Source organism: Schistocerca americana, chromosome 9 (genome assembly GCF_021461395.2).
Source record: "Schistocerca americana isolate TAMUIC-IGC-003095 chromosome 9, iqSchAmer2.1, whole genome shotgun sequence".
In the NCBI taxonomy this organism is placed as follows: Eukaryota; Metazoa; Arthropoda; class Insecta; order Orthoptera; family Acrididae; genus Schistocerca; species Schistocerca americana.
The window spans coordinates 84,329,292-84,348,411 of NC_060127.1; the positions used below are offsets into that span (position 1 = coordinate 84,329,292).

A 19,120-nucleotide genomic window follows, 5' to 3' on the forward strand; every position below is an offset into this window, starting at 1 on the left:
GAAATTGCTATAGGAAAGCTCCATAGAAGTACATTTAGCATTTTCAACGTTCTCATAATCGTGTTGTAGCTCATCCATCAAGGTCCCATCACGTTTGTTAAGTAGAGAAAGAGTATTATTTATATTGTGAATAAATGCTGAATTTTAATCGAAAGTGAGACAGTCTGCGTACAAAGAGGCATAATGCATTTTGAAAGTGGTTTATTATGCAGCACAATTAGATATAACTGCAGCAAAAAAATTTAATGGTTTTGACTATCACTGCCACAAACAGTATGTTTATTAGGAGAGGCGTTTGAACTCACAATCATTCCATTTTATGCTATACTTTGGTACGTAAAGATGACATAGAATATCAGATGTGAACTCAATTACCTTTAAATAATCCAGTTTTCTACTGCTCAGTAAAATCAGAGGCAGCACATACTCTGTAGGCATATAATATTGAAACATGTCTTTATTAAAGCTGTTAGTACAATTTGTGAATTTTTACCTACTGTTAAAGGTTACCGAAAAAAAATCTGTTGAAGTTATCACCCACTGAAACTCGTAATCATCTTACATGCACTGTTTTAGTTAAAGATCATGGAATATCATTTCATTTATTGATGTAACATGACCTTATCCAATTGAATCCACACTGCTTCAAGCCTTGATTGTAACTCAAATCCATAATCTTATATAAACATCCAAATGTGTGTTTGCTAATTGCAGTTTGTATTTCAAATACGTATTGAGTACCACATTGTAAAGTCTGCAGCTTTTGAAATATTAGCCCATTACAAACCCGTAGAGAATGAGTACACTAAATTTACACTGTAAAGGTCCTGCATAGCAGCTTATATGTATTTAGTAATGGACACTTAGTTGTACTCCAAGAGCTACATTTTGAAAGCATTTACTTCCCAGAGGGGTATTTGAGCATACAGGCCATTATCAGTGACAGCTGATCCACAGCACTACCCGACCAAGGTATTATTGCACTTAGCCTTCCGGGACCATTATTGGAAACACGAGCTACTGTTACAGTAAAAAAATATTGTGGTGACTAAAGGAAATGTATTGCACTGTGAATGATTTCAAGACAGCTGTGCATATATTACCAAGTGGTTTACTACGTCCTCATGAAATAACACTGTAAAGACAAGCTGACCAGAGTGCCATAATTCCCAGGTGCAATAATGTGATAGACTAATATGGTGATAACGCAAGATTACTTTGTCCATACTAGAATAGAAACATAAGATTAGTTACACACTGTGTACATCTACATCAGTAGTGTCTGACAAGTGTAAAATGTCTGTGATGACTAAGAATGATGTCAATCTAGTAAACATAGAACCTAGTTGTTTTTTTTTTAATCTATGTATAACTTCATTCATAACTGTGCGTACATTAGCACAATGGGGCCTGTTGACTCGTGGTACAAACATAGTGTCTTGTATAATTCATGAAAGAAATTCCCGACTTTTTCCTGCTATGGGGCACTGAAACAGCTCAATGGCGACAGATGAAAATTTGTTCTAGATTGGGATTAGAATCCAGATTTACTGCTTTACGTGACTGGTCGTCTTAACTGCTTCCATTACCTGTGCACATCTTCAGTACAACCCAAATCTCCATATCCCACACACTACATAGAATTGTCTCCCGTCCATTCGTTATTCCTCTTCTCTCACAGCCCTACTGTATTTCTGCGAGATGTTGGACATTATGGTTCATCTGCACAGAAACATGGATATGCAGTCGGGTGTATATACTATGCAGGTATGGTGTCCCTTCTTTCGGATATGCATCTATGCTGTATGATTGTATGACTGAATGCCCAAATACCAGTCTGGCAAGTAAGTATTCTTCTAATGCATGTCACGGTGTACACCAAGATAACTATAGAATCTAATTGGTAAAACACATACGATTAAAACACTAATTTGTCAATGCAGAGTTAATACAGCTTGAGATGACCTCCTGTACTCCTCCTTAAGCAGCCCACGCCTTCGAGCGGAAGTCGTCATTGTGGAACTCAGTTATCGTCGGGGTGTAGCATCCCAGTATGTGCTTGTATGGTCCAAGAAGCAGGAAACATTCGTAGCAATATCTCGCTGCTGCGCCGACGATGTGGCAGCTGTAGAAATGTTAGTTTCTTCATCTAGCTCGGATGGGGTAAGTAGGGACCTGTTTACCCCTCAGGTACCTGTATAGGCCATATACCACCAAGATGAAGTAAAGTGTAGTACCTGGAACAGAAAACTGCTGATACGAGGCTTGCCCCCCTTGAAAGACATAACATGTGGTATTCGTCAAGGCACAATGCTGGGACCAGTAGGGTTCAAAGACTCCACTCAAACAGTGACAGCAAAGGAATGCCCTGTAGACTGCAGTCGATGTAAATAGCGACCCATTTAAGATACTTGGCATTTCATTAGACAGAATACAGGAACCAGCAGATATGAAAATACTCCAGTTAAGGTCATCAGAACTTCATCAAATGTTGACAGGACTACAGTTCATTTAAATAACAATCCGCCTAAGAGAGACAATACTTAGTAACCGTCAAGGCTCTTTACAGTGATTGCAGTGCATCGATCTGGCAATTACTATATTTGTAACTACACTACTGGCCATTAAATTTGCTAAACCACAAAGATGACGTGCTACAGAAGCGAAATTTAACCAACAGAAACAAGATGCTGTGATATGCAAATGATTAGCTTTTCAGAGCATTCACACAAAGTTGGCGCCGGTGGCGACACCTACAATGTGCTAACATGAGGAAAGTTTCCAACCGATTTATCATACACAAACAGCAGTTGACCGGCGTTGCCTGGTAAAACGTTGTTGTGATGCCTCGTGTAAGGAGGAGAAATGCGTACCATCACGTTTCCGACTTTGATAAAGGTCGGATTGTAACCTATCGCGATTGCGGTTTATCGTATCGCGACATTGCTGCTCGCGTTGCTCGAGATCCAATGACTGTTAGCAGAATATGGAATCGGTGGGTTCAGGAGGGTAAAACGGAACGCCGTGCTGGATCCCAACGGCCTCGTATCACTAGCAGTCGAGATAACAGGCATCTTATCCGCATGGCTGTAATGGATCGTGCAGCCACGTCTCGATCCCTGAGTCAACAGATGCGGACGTTTACAAGACAACAACCATCTGCACGAGCAGTTCGACGACTTTTGCAGCAGCATGGACTATCTGCTCGGAGACCATGGCTGCGATTACCCTTGACGCTGCATCACAGACAGGAGCGCCTGCGATGGTGTACTCAACGACGACCCTGGGTGCACGAATGGCAAAACGTCATTTTTTCGGATGAATCCAGATTCTGTTTACAGCATCATGATGGTCGCATCCGTGTTTGGCGAGATCGCGGTGAATGCACATTGGAAGCGTGTATTCCTCATCGCCATACTGGCGTATCACCCGGCGTGATGGTATGGGGTGCCACTGTCTACACGTCTCGGTCACCTCTTGTTCGCATTGACGGCACTTTGAACAGTGGACGTTACATTTCAGATGTGTTACGACCCGTGACTCTATCCTCCATTCGATACCCTACATTTCAGCAGGATAATGCACGACCGCATGTTGCCGGTCCTGTACGGCCCTTTCTGGATACAGAAAATGTTCGACTGCTGCCCTTGCCTTCACATTCTCAAGGTCTCTCACCAATCGAAAACGTCTGGTCAATGGTGGCCGAGCAACTGGCTCGTCACAATACGCCAATCACTACCCTTGATGAACTGTGGTATCGTGTTGAAGCTGCATGGGCAGCTGTACCTGTACACGTCATCCAAGCTCTGTTTGACTCAATGCCCAGGCGTATCAAGGCCGTTATTACGGCCAGAGGTGGTTGTTTTGGGTACTGATTTCTCAGGATCTATGCACCCAAATTGCGTGAAAATGTAATCAGATGTCAGTTCTAGTATAATATATTTGTCCAATGAATACCCGTTTATCATCTGCATTTCTTCTTAGTGTAGCAATTTTAATGGTCAATAGTGTAAGTAACGTTTGGCTATCATTCATAGTGGCAGCATGACTACACCCAAATCATCTGCAAATATTATCAACTATCATTATGTATGCTAAATGCTAGGTCAGTCACATACAGGGTGGTTATAATTAAACTTCTGCTGCCTGAGCAGTGTAGGAGGAGAACTATGTACCATATGGGTGTCCAGTTTCACAGAAACGATGCTCATATAGTGTGGTGCAGGATTTGCTGTCATGACTTACCAGTAGGCGCCAGTACTGGTACATCGAGGTAGGATTGAAACACAAGCATCAGTGTGCATCTCAGTTACAAAATCCACTGTGAGGCTGGACAAAGTGAGCAGGCCTTACTCGCAAAGGTGGTTCATCGAAACATCAACAGCACAGTTGCTCTTCGCAAGTATCAATGTGTTAAAGAAATATGGAGAGGCTCTGTTTCTGCATTGGGGTTGACGAAAATAATTCCACAATTCGAACTAACTGGCGATTTGAGATTTGCTCGTGGGAGATGTCGACAGCCAATTGCACCACAAATTGTGAAATTACTGAGTATGCTTGACGCAATATCCGAGTTTCAAGCAGTCTACTACCTATGCCATGATACCTGAACATTTTGTGATCAACCATTGTTTCTCAGCAGTATTAGAGCAATCTCTAGAGGACTTCCAGGCTGTCGCGGCTTCAGGTGGCCATGCAGTGAGCAAACTGGGACAGTTAACAATTGTTACTCTATAATGTGGAAATTAAAATGCGTTTCTTTCATTGGTTTGTTTGTCATTTCCTTTCCACATGTCCTTATAAAATATGTTTCCACAAAGTCTCATTGTCTTATGATCAATCATTTGTCATGGTGGACGTTCCAGGTAGGGAAAATTTAATTACAACCACCCTGCATATAGGAAATACGAGTGGAGTAAATTTCAATCATACAGTATTCCATTGGTGGTTGCAATGATGAAACGAGCCTTCAGAAAGAAGCCTGTTAAGGAAACAAACAAATATGTCAATTTAGAGAACGGAAAAAAATTCGCTGAGGTATTTATCTGGAGCATTTTAAGTTTTGGTTGTATATGGTGGGCTCTATCGAAGCGGTAAAAAATCTGAAAAATAGAAGTGCAGATATGGCGAAGAGCCACTTCAACATTCTAGACTGAAAGCGAATCCAAATATTTAATGTTCTAAAACAAAGTAAAGACGACATTAAAATGATGACGAGAAGAGAAACCGAATTTATTGGATGCCTAATTAGATATAATAGCTCCATAAAATACATCCTAGAAGGAAAAATCTTGGGAAGAAAAAATATGGAGGCAGGCCCAAAACATCCGTTTTACCAGTTACTATCAACTGAATTAACTGCAGCAACTACAGCCAAATAAGAAAGCTGATGAGTCACACAGAGAAGAACAGCTACAACAACAACTTGTTGCCCTTAGAGTCTCATGATGAAGATTGTTCAATGAGTCACAACTGATCGCACTGAAATATTTTTCAGATAGCTGGTTTTGGTACCAAAAGATTCCAGGGGGCGATTAATAAGCAGTACAACACTTTTTGTCTGAAAGGATTTCATTAGAGCATATTATTCCCCACTTTTTTAGCTACAAAATTCTATTTTTAAACATTTCTCCAATCAGTGCGATAGCCTTATACCACCTTACTGGGAAGGCCTTTGTGCCCACATGGTACCACAGTACAGGTCGGCATTGAAGCCAATGTCCTGCTACGTCAGCAACCTCCCCATCATCCATTCACTGTGGAAGGATAGAAATCCAGTGGGCACCCACCTTTGAGCGCCACAACTTGTGAGCGATTGGGTGAGCACTACCAACAGACACATCCACTTGAGCAAAGAGGTGTTTGATTGTGATCCGTCAATCATCTCGAATGAGAGTTTCCTCATGTTTCAACAATGAAAGAATTACAGGTGTATGTGACCAGACAGCACGTGGAGGATCGAACAGGTTTGCGCAATTTTGTTGTAATGATGACAGATACCTTTTGCAATGACTCACCATACTTTTGTTCATTGACAGGTCTCTGTAGGCATTCTACACGAGCCTCTAAATATCTGTGATGCTTTGGTTTTCCACCAAAAGAAACTGAATGACCACACTCTGCTCAGTACGTAACACCTTTACAGATGCCATTTGAAAGCTGTGTATAGTGCTGCCACCTGTTGGACCATCATAAAACTGTAGAGACTGAAGTGAGAGTATTCCACGGTATCCTACAACAAGTACAACGGCCTTGCCGATGTGGATACACCGGATCCCGTGAGATCACCGAAGTTAAGTGCTGTCGGACGCGGCCGACACTTAGATGGGTGACCATCCAGGCCGCCAAGCGCTGTTGCCATTTTTCGGGGTGCACTCAGCCTCGTGATGCCAGTTGAGGAGCTACTCGACCGACTAGTAGCGGCTTCGCTCAAGACTACCATCATAACGACCAGGAGAGCGGTGTGCTAACCCCACGCCCCTCCTATCCGCATCCTCAACTGAGGGTGACATGGCGGTCGGATGTTCCCGGTAGGCCACTCGTGGCCTGACGACGGAGCGATCCTACAGCAAATTCCGCATTTCTCAACTGAAATGGGCTACTAAAAATAGTGCTGTACTACTTATTGAATGCCCCGTGTATGTGATGTTACGCACCTGTAAGCACCACCAGTATGATGATAGTAACGGTGGCCGTCGGCAGGTGGCCAGTCATGTAGCAGAGGACTGCAAATGCCAGCCCGAGCAAGTCCCTGATGGGCAGCACCCCCAGCTGCTGCATAACCCATGGCAGCACCAGGTGAGGCCGGTTCTGCCAAATGCAACATCACCAGCACATGCAAAATTGGTTAGCACTGACATGAGTTACACTTTTAAAATGACACGCCTATCATTTACACTACTGGCCATTAAAATTGCTACACCAAGAAGAAATGCAGATGATAAACTGGTATTCATTGGACACATATACTAGAACCGACATGTTATTACATTTTCACGCAATTTGGGTCCATAGATCCTGAGAAATCAGTACCCAGAACAACCACCTCTGTCCGTAATAACGGCCTTGATACGCCTGGGCATTGAGTCAAACAGAGCGTGAATGACGTGTACAGCTGCCCATGCAGCTTCAACACGATACCACAGTTCATCAAGAGTAGTGACTGGCGTATTGTAACGAGCCAGTTGCTCGGCCACCATTTACCAGACATTTTCAGTTGGTGGGAGATCTGGAGAATGTGCTGGCCAGGGCAGCAGTCGGACATTTTCCCTATCCAGAAAGTGCCGTACAGGACCTGCAACATGCGGTCATGCACTATCCTGCTGAAATGTATGGTTTCGCAGGGATCGAATGAAGGGTAGAGCCACGGGTCGTAACACATCTGAAATGTAACGTCCACTGTTCAAAGTGCCGTCAGTGCGAACAAGACGTGACCGAGACGTGTAACCAATGGCACCCCATACCATTACGCCGGGTGATACGCCAGTATGTCGATGACGAATACACGCTTCCAATGTGCATTTACCGCGATGTTGCCAAACACGGATGCGACCATCATGATGTTGTAAACAGAACTTGGATTCATCCGAAAAAATGACTTTTGCCATTCGTGCACGCAGGCTTGTCGTTGAGTACACCATCATAGGCGCTCCTGTCTGTGATGCAGCGTCAGGGGTAACCGCAGCCACGGTCTCCGAGCAGATAGTCCATGCTGCTGCAAACGTCGTCGGACTGTTCGTGCAGATGGTTGTTGTCTTGCAAACTCCCCATCTGTTGACTCAGAAATCGAGACGTGGCTGCACGATCCGTTACAGCCATCCGGATAAAATGCCCGTCATCTCGACTGCTAGTGATACGAGGTCGTTGGGATTCAGCACGGCGTTACGTATTACCCTCCTGATCCCATCGATTCCATATTTTGCTAACAATCTCGACCTACTCGAGCAGCAATGTCGCGATACGATAAACCGCAATCGCGATAGGCTACAGTCCGACCTTTATCAAAGTCGGAAACGTGATGGTACGCATTTCTCCACCTTACACGAGGCATCACAAAAACGTTTCGCTAAGCAACGCCGGTCAACTGCTGTTTGTGTATGAGAAATCGGTTTAAAACTTTCCTCATGTCAGCACGTTGTAGGTGTCGCCACCGGCGCCGACTTTGTGTGAATGCTGTGAAAAGCTACTCATTTGCATATGAGAGCATCTTCTTCCTGTCGGTTAAATTTCGCTTCTGTAGCACGTCATCTTAGTGGTGCAGCAATTTTAATGGCCAGTAGTAGGACATGTTCTGAGGTATCAAGGAATCACCAATTTAGTATTGGAGGGCAGCGTGGAGGGTAAAAATCGTAGAGGGAGACCAAGAGATGAATACACCAAGCAGATTCAGAAGGATGTAGGTTGCAGTAGGTACTGGGAGATGAAGAAGCTTGCGCAGGATAGAGTAACATGGAGAGCTGTATCATACCAGTCTCAGGACTGAAAACAACAACAACAGTGTAATTATGGGTCTTGGAACTTTCAAGCAGCCTAAATGCTACCAACCGCTCATTTTTTACTACATTCGTTACTCATCAGTGGGGCATTCCTTGTTGGTCACATTTTATTCACTGCACTTCACATCATTTTTGTTAAATTACGCTCTGATGAAAATGGAAAATCTTACAGTATGAATCAACAGCATAATATTTATCAAATTTTGTGTATATGTTCACCACGTAACAGGTATTAAATCATTAAAGTTACAATCCATTTGGAACTTATGTTCAGCATCGACTTAAGTATAACGTGTAACCAAAAAAAAAAAAAAGCGCAGACACAGTCTTCATTGAGAGAGCGAAGCCGAGGTTCATTTTGTTGAATTTCTTGCCTCACCTCAGACACATGCCGCGTCATTTCATATAGACTGCTGGCTTGCGGCTGTTGTGACTTATACGTCTTCAAAGCATGTTGTAGATGTCCTGTGTCGGCGATAAATCAGGAGACTAGCTGGGCCAGACAAGGATCTGTACATTTCCTCAAGGTGTTTGTGGTGTTGACTGCATTGTGGCGTCTTGTTTTATTCTGCTGGTATATGCCATTTGGTATGCTGCTCACAAAGAATATGACGACAGGACTTACTATTCGTGATACTTACAGGGACTTATGACCTAAGATGTTGAGTCCCATAGTGCTCAGAGCCATTTGAACCAGCCATTTGATACTTACAGGAATTCAGTCACCTTTCGACAGTCACCATTATTAGTCCTGTTGTCATTTGTAACAGCTCCCCATGGCATGATCCCCACAGCTGGTGAGGTGCTGGTCTCAATTGTCAGTTCTTGTGCCTATCAACTCTACCACAACAAAGGTCAAAATTTAATAATGATTGTGGTGTCATTAGAACACAGTTAATAAAGTCATTTCATGTAATAATGAATAAACTAGGCGCTCATCTTTTCGTGTTTCCCACGCTGGTCTCGTTGTAAAATCATGACTCAGTCGTCAATCGTGGTGATGATTCCAAGCTCGGATACGAAGAGGCCTAGGTTTTATTCTGCTATATTCAAAAGTTTTGGAGATGCGCTTCACAAACCATTCTTGAAGATTAAGCCTTTCAAAGTTAGCACAATGGTGATGTAAAACAATAATCAGCACTCTGAATTTAAGTTACACTTCTTTTTTATTACTTTTGTTGCAATATCACGTAACTCGTTCCGAAACATCACTTCACAATACACAACATACTTGAAAACATCTTCCTCATTGTTGAAGTTCACATTCTATAAGATGACTACAATATGTGTCTTTCCAACATTACGTCCAAGACTTGACCTTCTCAAGGTCCGACTCTCTAACAAACTAATAATCACTTACGCGCCCAAAAGTCAGAGTTACAAGTACGTCAAAGATCATAGTGACAAAAGAAAGAGTTCACATGAGAATAATATCATTGCAATATAAACATATCGATGTATCAAAAATGAAATCAAATCTGAATGTTGTCTCAGAAATATGTTAACTACTTTACATAAATATAGTAGAATATTGCTGGTATCGAGAGGTTGAGTTGAGGTGTCGTAATGGTCACCTAATTCAAGTACCATTACATGTGACATTTCACCAGGCCATCCACAGACAGAGGGCCCATTGCTGAAGGCCACAGAACGTCACTGAACATCCCCAGTGACACTGGCTCTACACCATAGATATGACTGTTATGTACAGTTAAGTATAAAAAAAGGGCTGAATCGAAATACATTTCCATAGTGCGACCAAGTTATACAAATCTATTCTACAGTTTATCCATGTATTGCTGAAACATGATCCAGAGCTCTGCGGTATTACCAGATGTCCTGGCATATGGATGCAGAAAAGTGAGGCACCACGAAGTAGACAGTAGTAACACTCACCCAGCAGACCCCCAGGATGAGCATAGTGGAACAGATGGTGTCCATAACTGCTATGGTGGTGGCCACATAGAAGAAGGCTCTGTAGCCTGCAGAAAGGAAAAATCGGTGAAAACAAAACAAAAAATTCAGTTGTAAAACACGAATTTGTTATTATCTACAAGATCAACATAGTTGAAACAGCGACTGATGTATAATGGCTGACAATACTAATGGCATGAGAAAAAGTGATGGTAATGGGAAGTGTTATTTATGAAACACCAGTCCAAAGGTTATCAATCTTCTCAGAAGTTTAATCACATAGTCGACATTAAATAATTAAATGTTCATTCCATTTCGAGTACATGTCCATGGTCGACATCAGTATGAGGTCTGAACCCATGAGCTTAAATAGCTTCTCATATTCATTGTGCATGGAAGGATACACTCTCCGAATGTCATCTTCAGAAATTTCTAGCCAAATCTGAAACACATGCTGTGTCAGTTAGTGAAGAGGCTGGCGTGGAAGCATAGTGTTCCCATCACATCGGAGTCATGGTCTATAGGTGATAAATGAGGGGAGGGTTAATCAGGCTAAAGGACTCATACAGTCCTCAAGTATGTGTAGTGCGAACTGTAGAATGGGGTTTTCTGTTGTTTAGAAGGGGTATTTGGTACCACATCATGAAATGTGTTACCATACTCACCACACTCTGGTGAGCATTCTGCCTCCAAAAACTGCCAAAACAGACCTGTTGAGGTCAAATTGCTCCCCTCATCTTGTCTTCAGGCATAGGAGGGGTCTGGGTCTCAAGAATGATTGCTTCATGTGACCTTTCACAAAGTCTCCTTAGGGGCTGGCAGTGTCGATCTGACTAGCATGAACGCAAGTGATATTCACCAGTGGACGTCCCCTAAATCCCACCCAGTGCCCCAGCTGGCCCTGGACCCACACCACGTAAATCTCTGTTGTCTGTGGTACAGTGTCATCAGTAGTAAATGGAAAGCTCAACTCAGATTGCAGTGCCTTCTCATTAGTGCTGTGATCTTTTTGCATCAAAGAAATGCAATAATTTCTGTGATCCTGTACGCATTTACTTCATGATCTTCCATAGGCTGTTATATGTTGTTGTTGTGGTCTTCAGTCCTGAGATTGGTTTGATGCAGCTCTCCATGCTACTCTATCCTGTGTAAGCTGCTTCATCTCCCAGTACGTATTGCAGCCTACATCCTGAATTTGCTTAGTGTACTCATCTCTTGGTCTCCCTCTACGATTTTTACCCTTCACGCTGCCCTACAATACTAAATTGATGCCTCAGAACGTGTCCTACCAACCGATCCCTTTTTCTAGTCAAGTTATGCCACAAACTCTTTTTCTCCCCAATTCTATTCAATACCTTCTCATTAGTTATGTGATCTACCCATCTAATCTTTAGCATTCTTCTGTAGCACCACATTTCAAAAGCTTCTATTCTCTTCTTGTCCAAACTATTTATCGTCCATGTTTCACTTCCGTATATGGCTACACTCCATACAAATACTTTCAGAAACGACTACCAGACACTTAAATCTATACTCGATGTTAACAAATTTCATTCCTTCAGAAACGCTTTCCTTGCCATTGCGTCTACATTTTATATCCTCTCAACTTCGACCATCATCAGATATTTTGCTCCCCAAATAGCAAAACTCCTTTACTAGTTTAAGTGTCTCATTTCCTAATCTGATTCCCTCAGCATCACCCAATTTAACTCTACTACATTCCATTATCCTCGTTTTGCTTTTGTTGATGTTCATCTTATATCCTCCTTTTAAGACACTGTCCATTCGGTCCAATTGCTCTTCCAAGTCCTTTGCTGTCTCTGACAGAATTAAAATGTCATCGGCGAACCTCAAAGTTTTTATTTCTTCTCCATGGATTTTAATACCTACTCCGAATTTTTTTTTTGTTTCCTTTACTGCTTGCTCAATATACAGATTGAACAACATCGGGGAGAGGCTACAACCCTATCTCCCTCCCTTCCCAACCACTGCTTCCCTTTAATGTCCCTCGACTCTTATAACTGCCATCTGGTTTCTGTACAAATTGTAAATAGCCTTTCGCTCCCTGTATTTTACCCCTGTCACCTTCAGAATTTGAAAGAGAGTAATCCAGTTAACATTGTCAAAAGCTTTCTCTAAGTCTACAAATGCTAGAAACGTAGGTTTGCTTTTTCTTAATCTAGTTTCTAAGATAAGCCGTAGGATCAGTATTGCCTCACGTGTTCCAACATTTCTACGGAATTCAAACTGATCTTCCCCGTGGTCGGCTTCTACCAATTTTTCCATTCGTCTGTAAAGAATTAGCGTTAGTATTTTGCAGCCGTGACTTATTAAACTGATAGTTCGGTAATTTTCATATCTGTCAACACCTGATTTCTTTGGGATTGGAATTATTATATTCTTCTTGAAGTCAGACGGTATTTCGCCTGTCTCATACATTTTGCTCACCAGATGGTAGAGTTTGGTCAGGACTGGCTCTTCCAAGACATTCAGTAGTTCTAATGGAATGTTGTCTACTCCTGGGGCATTGTTATATAAGAAACTTATTTATGTAAGAAGCTTTTAAACAGTAATATGTTTGTAATGATTCATGACGACACTCTGCTTGGATTTCACTGGTTGTCTGTTCATCAGAACTAGTTCAACTGTATTAAGATTTTGTAGTCCTTTTGGAACATGACTACTCTTCTCGCCACACCACTGCCATGAGTCCATCTTGTCACCGCTCGTTCTCCAGTCGCGGTGCTGCCATCACCTGCCAGTGTAATCTCTCGGTATGATGCTCCAATGCCCCGTGTGAAATGGTTTGACCTTTCTCAGAGTCCATACATGACGACAAGCTGCAGGTGGAGATTCTTTGGGTATGCTGGAGAACTGAAGTAACATTAGACACACGCTAAGATATCATGCACTGACACCATTGGTCATCTCTAGAAATGTGTTTTACATGTGCTGGAAAGACCATCGCATAAGGATGACATTTTAATCAACACATACCAGAGGCATGGTAATGCTAGGGAAGAGTTTGGCAGCATTTGGTCAAGATGTGCATTGTGTAACAGCATGTTAGTCTTTGTGTATAACATTGGCACTGATGAGATTTTCCCTCTGCAGGAGCGTGTGCGCTGATATGAAACTTCCTGGCAGATTGAAACTGTGTGCCGGACCGAGACTCGAACTCGGGACCTTTGCCTTTCGTGGGCAAGTGCTCTACCAACTGCGCTACCCAAGCACGACTCACGCCCGGTACTCACAGCTTTACTTCTGCCAGTACCTCGTCTCCTACCTTCCAAACTTTCCAGAAGCTCTCCTGCGAACCCTGCAGAACTAGCACTCCTGAGAGAAAGGATATTGCGAAGACATGGCATAGCCACAGCGTGGGGGACGTTTCCAGAATGAGATTTTCACTCTGCAGCGGAGAGCTTCTGTAAAGTTTGGAGGGTAGGAGACGAGGTACTGGTAGAAGTAAAGGTGTGAGGAACGGGGCGTGAATCGTGCTTGGGTAGTTCAGCTGGTAGAGGACTTGCCCGCAAGGAGTTAGAGTCTCAGTCCGGCACACAGTTTTGATCTGTCAGGAAGTTTCATTGGCACTGATGGTTATAACCGTGCTGTTGCATGCCCCAACTGCAGTAATAGCAATGAGAACACCTCACTCACCTGCTAGCGCGAAGTCTATATTTGCCCGCAGTTCTGGGGTAATAGTGCCAGTGTAGTGTTGGTACTCCTCGACCTCGATCTGCTCGAGCTTTCTCACCGCCAGCAGTGCTCCAACAATAACCAGCACAGAGAATACCTGTGGCACAAACACAGCCTCGTCAAAATAAAAATAGCGAAACTGAGGACACAACGGAACAGCCAGGTGTGAAATAATACCCAGCTGCAAAATACTAACGCGAATTCTTTACAGACGAATGGAAAAGCTGGTAGAAGTGTTGGAACACGTGAGGCAATACTGACCCTACGACTTATCTTAGAAGAAAGATTAAGGAAAGGCAAACCTACGTTTCTAGCATTTGTAGACTTAGAGAAAGCTTTTGCCAATGTTGATTGGAATACTCTCTCTCAAATTCTGAAGGTGGCAGGGGTAAAATACAGGGAGCGAAAGGCTATTTACAATTTGTACAGAAAGCAGATGGCAGTTATAAGAGTCGAGGGGCATGAAAGGGAAACAGTGGTTGGGAAGGGAGTGAGACTTGGTTCTAGCCTATCCCCGATGTTATTCAATATGTATATTGAGCAAGCAATAAAGGAAACAAAAGAAAAGTTCGGAATAGGTATTAAAATCCATGGAGAAGAAATGAAAACTTCGAGGTTCGCCGATGACATTGTAATTCTGTCAGAGACAGCAAGGGACTTGGAAGAGCAGTTGAACGGAATGGACAGTGTCTTGAAAGCAGGATATAAGATGAACATCAACAAAAGCAAAACGAGGGTAATGGAATGTAGTCGAATTAAGTCGGGTGATGCTGAGGGAATTAGATTAGGAAATGAGACACTTAAAGTAGTAAAGTAGTTTTGCTATTTGGGGAGCAAAATAACTGATGATGGTCGAAATAGAGAGGATATAAAATGTAGACTGGCAATGGCAAGGAAAGCGTTTCTGAAGAACAAAAATTTATTAACATCGAGTATAGATTTAAATGTCAGGAAGTCGTTTCTTATAGTATTTGTATGGAGTGTAGCCATGTATGGAAGTGAAACGTGGACGATAAATAGTTTAGACAAGAAGAGAGTAAAAGCTTTCGAAATGTGGTGCTACAGAAGAATGCTGAAGATTAGATGGGTAGATCACATAACTAATGAGGAGGTATTGAATAGAAGAGGAGGTTGTGGTACAGCTTGACTAGAAGAAGGGACCGGTTGGTAGGACAAGTTCTGAGACATCGAAGGATCACCAATTTAGTATTGGAGGGCAGTGTGGAGGGTAAAAATCGTAGAGGGAGACCAAGAGATGAATACACTAAACAGATTCAGAAGGATGTAGGTTGCAGTAGGTACTGGGAGATGAAGAAGCTTGCACAGGATAGAGTAGCATGGAGAGCTGCATCAAACCAGTCTCAGGACTGAAGACCACAACTACAACAACAACGGATTGATAGTAGGTCCACTCTTGTTCATGTTATATTTCAATGATCTGCCATCATATATCGAAGGATCTGAGGTAGTTCTCTTCGCAGACAATGCAAGTAGTATAGCAAATACAATGGAGAAACTTCAACAATTGAAAACGTAAATAAGAGTGACTGGTTTTCTAAAAATAGACTGCCACTGAACATGGGATAATGCATGCATGTCTCTACAGCAGAATGCCTGACTACACAGACGTGAGAAAAGATTAGAGAAATGAAACAAATTCGTGTTTATTCTTGCCTGTTGATATTTGTAAGAACCTGATCCGAATGTTACGTGTTGGAGATCTTCTTACATGTTTAAGTTCTGCAGACTTGGCATTGTGTGTCAAAACCTCGTGCACGACTAGGACAAAATTAATTGTTTGGCGCCGAGGTGTGGGTAGCGTCAGGATAGCGATATTCGTAAGTTTACTCACCAGCCACAGGGCTCCTATGATAATGCAGCCCCTCCTCAGGTCGCACCTGACCTTGGGTAGCTTGAGCATCACCACCATGTTGGAGGCTGAGCACTGTTACCCAGCAGCACTGAAACAGAAAGGAACAACAGTGACTCCCCAACAACTTCCACAGACAACATTTATGCGTCATTTCAAAAAGCAGACTTCTGTTTTGCCATCTGATTTCCAAATTTATACATTTGTTTCATTGGAACTGACAAATAAGTACACACAAAAGTGCACTTCTAATCATATTCCTACCACCACATTTTGTCCATGAAAAATCAATGAAACAAAAGATGTCTTTAAAACTGTAGACGCCCCGGTGGTCCCGGTCGCCTACGGTTGACTGGAAGCTGAGCAGTGACCTCTCCAGTTATCAGGATGCTGGGAAATGACTGTGGACACGTCAGAAACGCCAAAGAAACATTATTAATTCATGACACCTTTATTCCTGCCGAGTACAATGTGGCCCGTGTAACACAGGTTGGCTGAGCTTGGTGATATCAACGACCTTCCCCGAGTCCTCGGTGACTCGGAGCGATGACACCAGCTCCGGGTCGCACCAGTCCTGATAGCACAGTGCCGCGTGCTGTGACGTAGAGGTGGAATGCCCTTACTTCGGCCGCACGTTTCTGGCGGCGCCCGGCGGGCCTGCTGGCTTGGCAGCAGACAGCAGGCCGTTGCGCGTAGGAGGCTCCGGGTTGAAGTCCCGGCGCTGTCGCCACGAGAGGCGTTCTCGTAGTGCGGGGTGTACTCTGTCCCACCCTGCCTTCTTCCCTGCTCCTCCTGGTCGCTCGTCCGCGGTGGACGGGCAGAACGGGCTGCAGTCCCGCAGCGTCGTCGGCTCACCCGGTTGTGATGGCGGGTGCACTGGTCCTAGGCCCCACACGATCTCGACGACGGCTAACTGATGTGGTCGGCATTGGCGGCGAGCGAGTCTGCCGCGATGTCTGCTACTCCTGGGTCGATGATTGACAGTGGCAGCAGAGCTAGTACTGTCCCCTCACGTCTGCTGCGTGATGGGTCGCCCTTACTGCAACATCTCCTTAATAAAGATCCCCGAGCTGAACGCTACGCAGCGACCCAGTACACATCCAACTGCAAGTCTGCGAGTGCCTTGTTGCTATCAAAGCTGGCGTATTTACAGGAAGCACGAGCGATGTCCTGACGTCATGCTCGTTATTAATGAATGCGTTCGTTCCACTTATGCTGCTGACTTATCTGTCATACTCGCCCCTTAGGTGTTCTTGTGGCAGAGTTACGTGTTGTTACGGCAGACTTAGGCGAAGTTGTGAAATGCAGTACAGACCTCTGTCTTATACTCTACGAAAGTCTCCGTCTAACACAAACCCGCGTGCTAAGCCATTCTCTCTCGCCTGTTGTGTGTAACCAGGCCATTGCCCCTGCTTGATGACACATTCCGATACATGTGCAATCCTCTTACCTCTTGGCTAACCTACTGCCTCTGGCTCTCGGCATAGGCAACGAAACTTTGACAGTATTCCACGTTTCCAACTCTTTTCTATTCTGTGACACCACAAAACTTGTAACTATTTTATAGCTTTTTGCTTGGTAGTGACTCACTCTGCCTAAGTGAGGAGAGTGGAATGACTACTCCTTGTGCCCCATCCGCAAGAAGATTAATTATAATTTCTGGCGCTAGTATAATGGCTATAACAATTTTGCAAACAAGGGACATGACATTAATAAAAAAAATTCGGGATTCCAGGAGCTTTAGACCGAGCTCTCCCCAGTCATTGTGAAGTGGTAAGACTGACTGCTGTGTCACCGTGGCCGCGTCATTATATAGCCCCGCTGCTGGCTGTGACGCCACTGGTGCTCTCTTCTTCGAAATGTACGGTAATGTTTTCATCCCGTGTCCGTCGCACTCATTCTAACTTAGCGATAGCCGGGTCCCAGGCTGTGCTGAGCTGCATACCGCCGTCCTTGTTGATGGTGTTTTCAGAGGTTTTTATTTAAATAGCTTCTTTTATGACGCTATCCCAAAATCCCTTCGTCTTCATAACGACATATGATTCGTCGAATAGAATTCGGTGTCCATTTTCTAAGGCATGTTCTGCCCTAGATCTAGGGCTTAGAACGCCTGGGGTTTACAAGTACCATGTCAGTGTGGCTGTTACTACGTCGGCCAAACAGTACGCAATGTGGAGCAACGGCGGACGGAACACGAGTGGTGCTTACGCCTACGCTAACCAGAAAAATCAGGCGATATTGGCTAGTGTACAGTGGTGAATCAAATCTGTCTTGAGGAAAAAGTCCACCGCACCAACGCCAACAAGAGTAATCATAACACAAACACATATCCCCACGATTATAAAATACTGTCACTGGGAATTTTTGTGACCTGGCTAAGGCTTTTGTCTGTGTGAATCACGATAATCTAGAGCAAAAGTTAAAATATTATGGATGAGTAGACACAGCAAGTGGTTCAAATGGCTCTAAGCACTAGACTTAGGACTACTTAACTAACCTAAGGACATCACACACATCCATGCCTGAGGAAGGTTCAAATGCTTCAAATGGCTCTGAGCACTATGGGACTTAACATCCGATATCAACAGTCCCCTAGAACTTAGAACTACTTAAACCTAACTAACCTAAGGACATCACACACATCCATGCCCGTGGCAGGATTCGAACCTGCGACCGTAGCAGTCGCGCGGTTCCAGACTGAAGCGCCTAGAGCAGCTCGGCCACACCGGCCGGCCCCGAGGAGGGATTCAAACCTGTGACCGTAGCAGCAGCGCAGTTTCGGACTGAAGCGCCTAGAACCGTTCGGTCACAGCGGCCGACTAGAATCAGCCGTTTTATGGTATTTATCGTATCTTACGACAAAAAGCAATGTTCCACGTCATTGGCACAACGATGATCACTCATCATTTGAAACAATCAGACAGCAGTAAGCCGCGGAAGATGTAGGGTTCGGTCATTTTCCAGATTATGCGGTTGTAGGAATAGCAAATAGTACCATTCCCCTTACATGAAAAGGCCGCTAATAGCATACTCGAAAACGTGAACAGATGGTTCGAGGCAAATCGATTATCCTTCAATTTTAACAAGACTTCCACATACAGTTCATCATATAACTGCGCGACTTATGAACATGGAATTCTCAAAC

At 43.7% G+C, this 19,120-nt stretch overlaps 1 protein-coding gene across 1 annotated transcript; it reads right to left on the reverse strand.

Annotated features, from left to right (window-relative positions):
• Window positions 1–234: 234 nt before the first annotated feature.
• On the reverse strand, window positions 235–16,159 carry LOC124551068. The gene is made up of 5 exons (XM_047125955.1): window positions 15,958–16,159; window positions 14,067–14,202; window positions 10,392–10,477; window positions 6,657–6,810; window positions 235–2,237 (listed from the first exon to the last, which is right to left on the reverse strand). Exons 1-5 carry the CDS (start codon window positions 16,033–16,035, stop codon window positions 2,146–2,148), a joined length of 546 nt encoding a protein of 181 aa, XP_046981911.1. The 5' UTR covers window positions 16,036–16,159; the 3' UTR covers window positions 235–2,145.
• Between the last annotated feature and the right edge of the window lie 2,961 nt (window positions 16,160–19,120).